The following is a 12,868-nucleotide window of genomic DNA, read 5'->3' as shown; positions in this document are numbered from 1 at the left end:
ATCACAAATCCCCACCTCTTTAAACAGTGCTACGTGCATCTCAAGCTGTGTTAACACTCATTATAATGCTGCAACTGAGATTATGGGCGATCAGTTATATTTCCTTTAACTGAAATGGGAGCTTGAGCAATCTGACCCTTATTAAATATAATATATACACATATTCCATTTAGTTAAATACTTGTAAACATTCACTATAAATGTTTAAGATAAACTCAGAGATATCATACACAAAATGCAGTCAGTTGTGTTTGGATTAAACAGTAAGTATACAGCATTTCATTCTGTATCGCTTACTAAATAGCAATGCAGAATGTAATACACAATTTCTGAATGTTGGATGTACTTCATTGTGCAAGGTTGTCCCCGTTCACACTTGCGATTTGAGGGCCGCCTTTTCTCCTATGTGAACGCTCCAAAAAAGAAAAAGCAGCCCAGGGCTGGCCCAGATTTAGGCCGCCGTTTCGATGTGGCCCAGGGCCTGCAATCCCAGACCAGGGCCGGCCGTTACATATGTATGAATGCAAAGCAGACTTAGGGCCGGCTTTTCGTATCACATGACCACTGTGGTTACGTAGCTCAGTGATGCTCCCACACACACAAAAGGTAAATAGAAAGCTGAATGCTCTGCTAGGCAAGAGCAGTGGATCAATATTTCTACATCATACAACTTTAATTATAACAAATATTACATTTTTAAAAATCTAGCGGGTTAACGTTCAGGTTGTTTCTTTCACATAATATACGAGTTGCAGTGCATTCATAACTATGCTTAATGTGTCACAATTACCCATTCTTAGTAACTAATCAATAACTATAAAAACTGCAGGATTGTCGATCTCAATAAATAAATAAATATTGTTTTACATGTGTACATTCAGATATAATTTATAAATCTAGTTACAAGATTTAACATTTAACTAAATATTTAACTAAATATTAAATCTCTTAACAAATGTAACAGTTAGCTACATATATAACTAAATCTTAAATCTCTTAACAAGATTTAACTGGCCAGCTAAATCTGGAGTTTGTATGCAAATGAGCTCTGTCTCCTTTGTGCTTTCACACGTTTTGATTGGCTCTTGTAATGCTGAAATCAGCATATTTCCCGATTAGCATTACAAGAGCCAATCAAATCACGTGAAAGCACAAAGCGGGCGGAGCTCATGGATGTCACAACCTACTTCTGTATCTACTAGCATGAGAAGATTTAGGGCCACATTTTCAAAGAGTTTCCGCCAGTCTTTAATTAACTCCTATTTTTTGAAAGAGGTAACACACCTGTTAATTTTGCAAAACAAGAACCAATCAACTACGTTGTATATTCCAAGTCCTCTAAGCAATCTCAATGTACTGAGTTTTTTATTTTGTAGCATTAACATGATTTTTTTCTCCTTTCAAAAAATAGGCGTTAATTAAAGAATGGCAGAAACGCTTTCCGAATATGGCCCTTAGAGCTTTAGAGTTAAGGAGTTAAGGCAGGGGTGCCAATCGTGGTCCTGGGGGGCCGGTGACCCTACTGGTTTTTGTTACAACTGTACCCTAAATTACTTAATTGGACCAGTTGTTACCAATTATTGTTTAATTAATTTAGGGCACAGTTGGAACAAAAACCAGGAGGGACACTGGCCCCCCAGGACCAGGATTGGCACCCCTGAGTTAAGGTAAAGGAGACATGATGGGTATTTTGAAGAGGCGTGGGTATTTTGATTGGTTGTAATTAATTTAGTTCAACTCAGACTCCTGCATTGTTTGTGTTTCCCAGGACAGTTCCCCTAAGATATGTACAGACGATCAACAATGACTAGAGAAAACTAGAGAGCTCTATGAGAAGTGCTGGATTGCTAACTCAACATGCTCACTGTACATGAAATTGAAATCCACCCAGATGAAGTGGATACCTACCACGGCAGTTTCATCAGCAGAAACAGAAGTCAAATATTTTTCAGCACGCACCAAAAGGTACGTAATGAGGGAATCTAAGGAAAATCTTAGGAACGGTGTCATTGGACAATCAACGACTCGGAAAGCTATAGAACTGAAGCCTGTTCACAGAACTTTTATTTTTTACATCTATTATGATATTTTCTAAATGTTCCCTAATGTTTGTAATCATTAAAACAAACTACTAAAAGTAGAAAACAGTTGTGGAAAGTTTTACTATTAAGAAATTACATGTGCAGGTTTTCAGGTATATGGAAACATTTTCATCGAGAGAAAACTACTTGCTCACATAGATGCTCACATAGACTGTTATTGATGACAATCTTGATTCAGAACAGCCACTATTTTAATGAATTGAACCTCCGTTGAATAAGAAAACACTGCAAGCTGTTGCTATTACAGCATGCTTTTATCCCCTGCTTACTCAGTTGTTAGGAAACTTGGTATTGTCATTATTTAACTTGTAGTAAGTTCTTGAGAATGTCATATTCAGGGGATAGGGGGTGTCTGTCTATCTGTACAGCTGTATGTCACACATAGATTTTTACATACATCAGGAGAATCAATTATCAAATTCAGATTAAACGTTTCATTGCTAATTCTTATTCTATACTATTCTGATAGCTCTAATTTTGAATCACTGCTGTGGCACGGGATGTCTGTTGCTGACATCATACCTGCATAACCAAATTCCAGCTGTACAGTGGGGGGTGGTTTCGAGATGTTGTTTTCACTGCAGAGCACAGTTGTATAGGGAATGCCAGTCCAGGAGACAAGAAGATGCTTTCTTTTTCCTTTTAAATAATGGAGGAAGACGTTAACGAGCCTATATTTGTGCAGAAGCTTGCTATCAGCAGCACTAAAGCATCCAAGTACATGGCTTATTCTCCATCCTTTCAGCAACACTGCATTAGATCTTGGATTAAAGAAAATATCAGGAAGAAAGAGTGCAAGTACTATGTGGAAAACACAGCAGGAGAATTCAGTGGGTACGTTTTCTTTTCTTTATTTTTGTCTTTTGCTTGCTTCAGCTTTCTTTATCACTGCTGAGTCATTGCCCAGGTAGGAATAACAGGCCGTTATGTTACATTTAAGGACGAGAGGACAGGGGCAGGATAGCAAAGGCAGACACAGGCACTGTAGCTCATTATTGCATGAAAGTTGCACAAAAGTCAATCAGCTGTTTCTTCAGTTTTTTTTCAATTGGAAGAGTATGTTTGCACAGTCACCTAGGTGCAAGCACCTGCCTGCTGTGGATAACTCAGTGGTAATAATTGAATGCAGCTCTATGTTTATTTGGATCAGTGGCTGTCTTTGTGTCTTTGCATGTCTGTTATCTGCATATGAGTATTTGGAAATTTTTGCATTTGTATTTAAACAAAATGTTTTAATTTGAAGATTTAAATAGCAATGTTTTCAGAAAAATCCTGTCCTGGATTTTAGGTGTTTGAGAATCCTTTAGGGTAGGTGGGCTAGAATATTGAAAAAACAACTTATTCCTGTGTGCTGTAGTCAGCGGGAATGCTAGCTCTAAAGGTATCTATCAAACCTGGTAAAATCAAAATCTGTTTCCTGCATAGGCTTCAAGTCAATATCTGCATCTTGTCTAGAAAGTAGACACTAGGTAAACTCCTGTATGTGCCCTGCAAAGCAGTAAAGTATGTTGTTAAATATACACTAATTAATAGGCTAGTACAATAATGGAAAGATCTGAAGCATCAACATGCTATACCCCTTAATGTCTCCTTAGGTGTCTTTGCATTATAGCTGGCAACAATTGCTATCGATGGAGTAACTGCCACCAATGGTTCCATATTACACTATGTTACTCTTTTATATTGCACTGGTCAATTCAGTTGCTTCTCATGTCAATGCTATTCAATTCCCAGGACAGTTAAGCAATATGCATTTCATTCTTCATTACTGTGACGCTGCCTATTTGTATGTAAGAGCATTGAAGCACTGCTGTTCTGCAGGTTAATTGCATTGCCTTGTTTTATTTTCCTTGCAGAAAAGAAATCTGTATGTGTGGCTATAGGAAGGCGTCTCATTCCGAAGAAGCTGTTAAACATGAAGAGTTCCTTGAAACGTGGGACCCGAAAAGGCATGTCAGTGAAGAACCTACTGATGCGTACGGGGACATCACCTTCACTGGCTCAGGGCAAAACGTTGGCAAGGTACAGTAGGGGGTTTGTCTTTGTATGAAAGACTAGACCACACTGGTGCAGTATACTGTCCCCCCTCATTGTACGAAGCAGTCAGAATAGCACTGAAATTGTGTCCTGCCCTTGTGGAGAATATGCATGTTGGGTCAGTCTTTCACTTTAATTCAGTATAAATAAATCCAGATCCCACGGTAAAGTAAAAATAAACAGCTCCTTTTTTATTTGCTGGGTGAATACAGTAGCAGGTTAATTTCACATCACTGAAAGACTTGATGAATAGCAGTACTGTGCAACTCTGAATACCTTTCCAAAGTCATATACCAACTAATAAAACTTAACCTGGTCAACAGCAAAAGCTACTGATGTTTCATGGGTTACATCTGTAACGCCATTTTGAAAAACAGACTTCCACCAGATTTCCTCCCACAAATTCCCTGATGGAATCGGTAAACATCAAGCAATGATCACCTATCCCTCTAGAACATTTTACACACCTTGCATGACTTTCCATGTTGAATCAGTGTTGTCCAGGTGGCCCAGGCTATAACCTATTGACTCCTGTCATTTTAAAATATCTAAAGTTATTTTTTGTATATACAGGTATAGTTTTGGTATTAGGTTTGTGAGGTTTTACCAACCCAATTGAAAAGCTGCCCTCACCACAGAGTAATGCATCTTTAACTGGGAGGAATTGACCACACGTTTCTTTCTTTGGTCTCTCACTAAGATCCTTTGTTTGTGTGCAGTTTGTGCGGGTCTCCTCAGACACTAAACCGGACACCCTGTACAAGCTGATGAGAGACCACTGGGGGCTCAACGTTCCCAACCTGCTGATCTCAGTCACTGGAGGAGCCAAGAACTTCAACATGAAGCCCAGGCTGAAGAACATGTTCCGCAGGGGGCTCATCAAGGTGGCCCGCTCCACAGGTGCGGCCTGCCTGCCTGCTTTACAAGCTCTCAGATAAATCTCTGTTGTTTTTAAGTTCATTGATAAGGTAGAACCTCAAAGGTAAAGTACAAGCCCCACACTTACTGTATGAACTGACTGGTCAACCGCACACACTGCTTGAAACCAGAAACTGGGCTGCTGGATCCTGTAACAGATGCTGTGAATTAACCAGTTAAAGAGATCTCTTTAATCTAGGGTAGTACCGAATAGCATAGTTTAAAATGAAAATATAGGTTTGCTGTAACAAGTGTTACAAAACTGCACATTTCACACCTAGAGGGGCAGATTTTCAAAGGCGATTAAGGACTTTAGACAGGTGTAACTCAGCTTTTTAGACGTTTGGACGGGGGTCTAGTGTAAGAGCGATTTTCTAAAGCGTCTCAATTCCCACGTTCATGTCCTTAGACACCCTGCCCCGTCTATCAGCGTCTAGTTAGGTTTTAGCTCATTACCATAGTTCCGTGTGATTTTCAAACATTTAGACTCTGTCTAAACAGTCATTTAGGCGTCTAAGGTTAAACCTGCTCCAATGGCGTGTAGAGCAGGTCTACAGAAAGGGGTCTGCTGCTGTCACTTGCAAGAACACAGTGGAAAGCTGAGAGTGGAAAGAGATGAGAGTTGACGAGAGGGAGACAGGTGTGTTGTAATGGTTGTAATGTTTGTGAACATTCTTTACATTTATCTTAAACAAATATCGAGTCAGAATCATGTATTGATTGCTGAAAAAGAATTAGGTTCATGTGTATATAGTTCATCCCTTACGAAAAAAAATCTATAGTATTACTATAAGATCCTATAGGATTTCTATAATGCCCTATAGTATTCCTATAATATTCTATAGTATTTGTATAGTATTTCTATTTGTACTACTTCGTTCTGTAGTGTTGTATAATATTTACTATAGAATTTCTCTATAGTATGTCCCAATGAACTACATTTTACTGTAAGATTCCAAATTCGCATTTTCTGGGTTTTCTCAACACTTCATCACATTAGTTTTTGGAGTTTACCCAAAATTACATTCATGTTTTTATTACAGGAAATAAACATGGAAAAATCAGAACAGTACCATGTTGATAATGCGATCAAGAAGCATGAGAAAGTCCTCAAGTACATTCTGAGCAATAACAGACATTCAAAAGGGTTTTAGTAAATTATTGTAGGAACAATTCAATATTTGATCATTTAATATTTATCTGGGTTGATTAGTTCTCTTACTAACAATATTTAATTGACGTGTTGCAAGATCGAGGATTTACTATGAACATACATTCATGCGCAGACACAAGGAATTTCCAATTAATAGTAGTATTTTATTAAGCACACAAATAATTAACAGAAATCAGAAAAGTCAGAAAAGTCAGAAACTGTCTCCTCACACACCAGCAGCACTCGAGCAAGCTGTGACATAGCTGCTTGCTCACACACACACACGCCCACATACAATCACAGCTCAACTGAGATGAATCCTAGAATATAAGCTTATTAATGGTATCTAGATTAAGTATATGACAAATTTACTTTTAAAGAAATTCTTCATACAACAATATGAGGTAGATTACTTATAGTTACTTCATCAAGTTTCGCTAAAAGTTATTTCACACACAATGTGTGCACACTAAATAACTAACAGTTCATTTTGATGTGAATGTGTTACAATTAATTAATTTAATTCCATGAAAGGAAAATACAACTGGAATTATACTCAATGGTTCCTTGAAGTTTAGACTTTTGGTCTGCTGGCTTGGAAACTCAATCTGTTGAAGTGTCCAGTACAAAAACTCTCCTCTCCGCAACGAAGTCTTCAATCCTACATTGGATCAAACTTGACAACAAAGCTTTCAATTCTCGATAGAATCAACAAACAGCTGCAACAAAGTCTTCTGTCCTCGGTATAGGATCCACAACAGTGCCCGTTCTCTCTGTCCTCTTCTCTGAATCTTTTAGCTACGCAGGTAGCAGGGCACAGTTTCTTTTGGATACTGTGGTTTTAGGTGTACAGCAGACCCAGACTGGTTTGCCTGATAACAGTCTCTGTAAGTTTTACGGCAGTCCTCCAGCCGAGCCTCAGTCTCGTTGCTTGTGGTCGTTGACTCGCTTGCAGCTTGCTTCCTCTTCTTGGGCCCGTTTTCAGGCAGAGTCCCATCTGGGTTCCGTTTTTAGTCCCGGAGTTGCAGCTTCGCTTAGCAGAGTGACAGCACATTGTTTAGCATTTGATGTGGAGTGCAAAATGTTTCGTTTTGCTTGGATATTTATAGTCTTTTCACAAGATCATTTGTGTATCTTGCCTCTTTAATCTCACAGTCCTTTGATGTTTTAATGTCCTGTTCCACTGGGACATCACAAGTTTATGTCTTCCTTGCGTCAAAACGATTGTTGTTGCACGTGTGAATTATCTGTACATAATTCAACTGTCCGTTCAGCCTAATCCCGTTCAGGCACCGGTCCTCTAATCAGTAGGTCACATAGTTCAGTATGTACCAAGGGGCCCTTTTTCCTAAGACACAGCAGTTTGTTTTTTTCCTAAGACACAGCAGTTTCATTAATTAGTCCAGTTATATCATTAATACACGTTCATGTATTATCATATTCAGGGAATATGTCCCACATTATAAAGCAGTATTTATGTATCGCTACGGAATATAGCATACCAAAAAGTTTTCATTCAAGTTGCACTATAACACAAATTCAAATTTTCTCTGTCCCTTTTTCATGGGGAAAAAAATACTGTACTTTAAAAATTCAATAGTGCTCCAATGAAAAGGTGAGATATTTATCTAATAACAATACAAGGTCTTCTCATTACTAAATGAAAAACAAATTCATATTTATTTTGTTTTTCTGAAGCTGCATCTGGCTACCTTTTGAGCAGAGCATTCGCTCAACTGTATTGTTGAGTCATGGGTTAAGGGATTGTGTTGTGGCCCAAATAATTTAAACAGGGTTGCCATGCTACAGATTCAAGATGCTAAAGGCAGGATACTCTTGTGGTTTGTAAGTATGCAATGCTGTTGTTTGAGTGATGAAAAGATTGCCCGTTGCATTAAAGAAGCATTGCACAATTAAAACATGAGTTTATGTAAAGTCTTTATTGACCTTTCACATGAAATATAACTCCACTTAAAACTGTAGACTGCTTTAGTGGTATAAATTAGGCACTATAACTCCACTGAAAAAGCACACCAAAAACTATACCATTTTTTTTTTAGTATAACACACTGAAACTGTTTCATTTAATTATCCTAGGCTAGCTTTTCTGCAAAGTTAATTAGTTCTGAAAGTTTAAATGTGATTATGAAGGCATCTAACATTCACAATATATCAATAAAACCTGGCAGGAGGACAAGAAACCAGACAGGGGACATTATAATTCCAAAGCCGAACGCAGTAATTCATACTGTACTGTAGGGAGCATTGTAGCTGACATGTGTAGGTGACCACCATTTCCTCCGGCTGCAGGTGCTTGGATTGTGACGGGGGGCTCCCATGCCGGGGTAATGAAGCACGTCGGAGAGGCTGTTCGAGACTACACCATGAGCAGCAGCTCCAAGGATGGGAAGATCGTGGCAATCGGCATAGCAACCTGGGGGATTGTACACAACCGTAAATGCCTGGTCAGCAGTGAGGTAAGAGGCTGCTCTTAATGTGTGATCCTATTGGCCGTATTACAGTACACAACAGCTTTGCATTGAGGTTCACTAGCTGTTTGTAAACATATTTAAAATGTTATGTAGACAGTTTGTGATACCACCCATGAAATGTTCATTGTTGGTTAACACAAGTGGTATTTTATAGTCTCAATTCTGGAGTTTTACATCCCTTTTCAGTGCAGATATGGAGCATTCTCCATTTTAATGTCCCTCTCAGAGAAGTGGTACCCCCTGAATAAAGGGACAACATTTTGCTTTCAAAGAGGTTGGTAGGGATCAGCCCTGGTACTGCTTGCTAAAAACTCCACTGACTGCTTGGCAAATATGAACTCATAAATGTGGAAGAATGTATAAAGAATTAAATCAGTCATAAGAATATGCTGCAGTGCTCTGTACAGACCTTTGTTGTTATTATTATTATTTGTTTTATTTAGGAGATGCCTTTATCCAAGGCGACTTACAGAGACTAGGGTGTGTGAAATATGCATCAGCTACAGAGTCACTTACAACAACATCTCACCCAAAAGATGGACTTATACAGACTAGGGTGAAAGAAGGAGCACAAGGAGGTTAAGTGACTTGCTCAGGGTCACACAATGAGTCAGTGAGTGAGCCGGCCCGTTTCTTTAACCACTGGACCACACAGCTTCCTATTAAGTACAGCTCATTAAATTGAGACTCCAGCCTTTATTTACAAAACGTTTTCCGCATGTAATAGTGTTCATAAGCATCCACTTAAGGTTAGAGTTTGTCTTTGGATGGAAAGACCAATGAACTCACTATTGCCTCATTTAGGTTGTACCTTGTCAGCACAAGAAAGATTGAAACCCAACAAGGAACCCCCAGTGCTGAAGCAAATGGTGTAGGAGGCTTAGTAATCTATTCTTTGGGTCTAAACTGAAATGTCCCAACATGGTGCGTGGGGGCCACTGTTCTGTTGGAACTCCTTCAGATGTGAAACTAAAACCCTGTCTACAGTATCGACAGCATCCCATGGGACGAAGAAGGATTGGGGACTGGCTACTGCAAACCCATCCCTGCCATGAGCCAATATCTCATTCCAGTAGCATACTGCATGGGGGTTCCCCTGGTTCCAACTGCAGTCTACAATCCCATCTGCAATGGGGCGTTACACAAAGGTCACATGTCCAGATTGACAAGCGCCCCGGTCCGAACAGCATTGATATTGCTTTGCTGCCAATGGAAAAGAACGGGAACGACTTCAAATGCATTGTACCAGTCCCTGTGGATTCAGGCAGTCAATAGTGTAGCTTTATTGCCCTGTTCAATGGTGCTATTTAATCAAACTTCGGACAAAAAGCCGCCACTGACAGAAACGATAGTCATTCTTTTTTTCATTTTTAAACACGTAATAAGGCTCTATTTTGTTTGATTAAATCTACCTCTTGATGGATCTTTACTGATATAGTTGAATGCTGTCTTGTTGGTGCTAGGGAAAGTTCCCTGCCGAGTACACCCTGGATGAGGAGAGTCAAGGCAGGCTGTCCTGTCTGGATACCAACCACTCCCACTTCATCCTGGTAGACAATGGCACTCACGGTAAATACGGTGTGGAGATCGCACTGAGGGGCAAGCTGGAGAAATTCATCTGTGAACAGACCCTGGGAAGCACAGGTAACATGGGGACAGCTGGCTTCTGGCTGGCCAGTGAAGGGTGTAGTGTGCCATTTCAAACCTGAGCTTTTGCTACTGAAAAGTATATTGCACAGTATGCGCATGAATCCTTTTATGAATTAGACAAATATATTTTTATTGAGACAATAAATAATAATCAGGCTGTGCAGATTTCTATTACCATTGTCACGTCTCAATACATCTTGTTCTGTTTGGTTTGTTTTCAAAGACAATGGAATAAAAATCCCTGTCGTCTGTGTAGTACTGGAGGGAGGACCAGGCACATTAGACGTGAGTATGCCTTGGAGGTAAACAATAAATGAACCATTTTTACACTTGGTGTTTCTGGGTTTTAATGTTCCAATATTAAATTATTTTCTCTAAATCAGTCTTTACCTGACTTTAGACTTGCTTTGAACTTGTCTGGAGAATTCTAACTACCTAGCACTGAACAGACTTCCTCATAGCAGTCATACCCTGTGACAATGTGACCTTTCAACTCTTCTGGCCCATCTTCCTCCACATATATAAAAGGCAAGTAGGTGGGACCAGCCAAGTTCAAAGGCCATTTTGTCACATGATTTGAGTGAAATGAAAGTCTGTTCAGACTTGGGCAGTTAGCATTTTCAAAACAAGCTCACTGATAGATCAAGACAGATATAGAGAAAACATTAGGAAAACTCAATATTAAAGAACCCAGAATCACTGAACTTAATTGCAAACAGCATAAACAGGCAAGGGAAAGGTGAAAAAAATAGAAACTGAAATTTGAAGGCAGTGCCTGGTATTTAAACCTTTCAACCTGCTGTTTGGTGATTTCCTTGCAGACTATCTACAGTGCCATGATGAACGGCACCCCGTGTGTAGTTATGGAAGGGTCAGGGCGTGTGGCGGATGTGATTGCTCAGGTGGCAAACCTGCCTCTGTCTGAGATCACAATTTCACACATCCAGAAACAACTGAAGACATACTTTGCTGAGGACTTCAAAACCTTTTCTGATATCAAAATCTTGGAATGGACTAAGAAGGTAAGACGTAATGGATCACTACCTTTTGGGTTGTGAAGTCAGTGCTGTGAAGTGGAGTGGACTACAGCAATATCTGGTGACATTAGCTGATGTTTTGTTATGCATTATGACAATAAATTAACAGTACATATATATTAAAACTGTATTGTGTTGTTTTAGATTCAGGACATAGTGAGAATGCAGCAGCTTTTGACTGTTTTCCGGTTAGAGAAAGAAGACCAGAACGATGTGGATGTAGCCATCATCAAGGCACTTTTGAAAGGTATTATTGAATTGTTCAGTGAAATTGTTCTGGTGGTGGCTGTATTGTGTCCAGCTATAGACAAATGTACAACATTGATTCTTCATTCTTGCATGGCATTCTGTTCTCTCACTCCTCTTCTAAGCTCCATATTGTGTGGACCCATTATCCCAGGTTTAAAAGGCATGTAGTATGCAGACAGGCTAAAAGAATTGAATCTATTCAGTCTTGAACAAATAAGACTACACGCCGATCTGATTCAAACATTCAAAATCCTAAACGGTATCGACCCAGGGGACTTTTTTGACCTGAAAAAAGAAACAAGGACCAGGGGTCACAAATGGAGATTAGATAAAGGGGCATTCAGAACAGAAAATAGGAGGCACTTTTTTACACAGAGAATTGTGAGGTTCTGGAACCAACTCCCCAGTAATGTTGTTGAAGCTGACACCCTGGGATCCTTCAAGAAGCTGCTTGGTGAGATTCTGGGATCAGTAAACTACTAACAACCAAACGAGCAAGATGGGCTGAATGATCCCCTCTCCTTTGTAAACTTTCTTATGTTCTTTTGTTCTTATCTCAAGTTGACCAAATTCTGAGAAGATTTTTCATTTGGTCCATTTGATCTGGGATAACCCTATAATAAACTACCGTTCTTCTCAAACTGCAGCTTCGAAAAGCCTTGATAATCAAGGTAAAGAGAACTGGGATCACCAGCTCAAGCTGGCTGTAGCCTGGAACAGAGTGGACATTGCCAAGAGTGAGATTTTTACAGATGACAAGCAATGGAAGGTGAGTCCTGCTTCTGTCCGTCTTACAGATTTCTCCATAAACACACAAACCTCACAAAAGATCTTTCTTTCGGCTCACATTCATGCCTTACTTCTATGTAACTGGAAAGGTAATTGATGTAGAAGAAGTGTTTGGGTTACTGATTCTGCATGGTTGACATTCAGATGGATACCTTTAAATTACATAAAGTACATTATCAAATACATTTTGCATCCTTAGAATGAAGAATGCATGTGTATTGAAAACATGTGAGCCATTGGAAAAGCAGCAATTGGTAAAACGTTACTTAAATCCAAGAAGGGTTATGCTTTGGCTCTCCTCAGTACCATAACCACTGCTTTTCATCTTATCGGCTCCCAGGTGCGAACAGTAAATTACAAATTATGTGAGATCTACAAATTCATGGCTGTACATGTTAGTTAAGATTTACTGCGTTATTACGATGTAAAAGCATCACTGTG

General features: G+C 39.4%; 1 protein-coding gene across 10 annotated transcripts in view; it reads left to right on the top strand.

The window, feature by feature from the left end:
* LOC117426474 (transient receptor potential cation channel subfamily M member 2-like) overlaps window positions 1-12,868 on the top strand; it is a 38,473-nt gene that overhangs the window by 6,038 nt on the left and 19,567 nt on the right. For 8 of the 10 annotated variants that reach the window (XM_034925035.2, XM_059033513.1, XM_034925034.2 and 5 more), the window contains 10 exons: window positions 1,769-1,965; window positions 2,848-2,936; window positions 3,959-4,124; window positions 4,859-5,039; window positions 8,521-8,687; window positions 10,166-10,346; window positions 10,576-10,637; window positions 11,174-11,374; window positions 11,534-11,636; window positions 12,286-12,407. In XM_034925035.2, coding sequence (XP_034780926.2) covers window positions 1,858-1,965; window positions 2,848-2,936; window positions 3,959-4,124; window positions 4,859-5,039; window positions 8,521-8,687; window positions 10,166-10,346; window positions 10,576-10,637; window positions 11,174-11,374; window positions 11,534-11,636; window positions 12,286-12,407 — 1,380 coding nt within the window. In that variant the 5' untranslated portion in view covers window positions 1,769-1,857. The remainder of the gene's footprint in view (window positions 1-1,768; window positions 1,966-2,847; window positions 2,937-3,958; window positions 4,125-4,858; window positions 5,040-8,520; window positions 8,688-10,165; window positions 10,347-10,575; window positions 10,638-11,173; window positions 11,375-11,533; window positions 11,637-12,285; window positions 12,408-12,868) is intronic. The other 2 variants (XM_059033514.1, XM_034925036.2) reach the window with 2 other exon arrangements.

Source organism: Acipenser ruthenus, chromosome 11 (genome assembly GCF_902713425.1).
Source record: "Acipenser ruthenus chromosome 11, fAciRut3.2 maternal haplotype, whole genome shotgun sequence".
NCBI classification, from domain to species: Eukaryota; Metazoa; Chordata; class Actinopteri; order Acipenseriformes; family Acipenseridae; genus Acipenser; species Acipenser ruthenus.
Note: the sequence above shows the minus strand (reverse complement) of the source record. Positions and strands in the feature narration are given on the sequence as shown.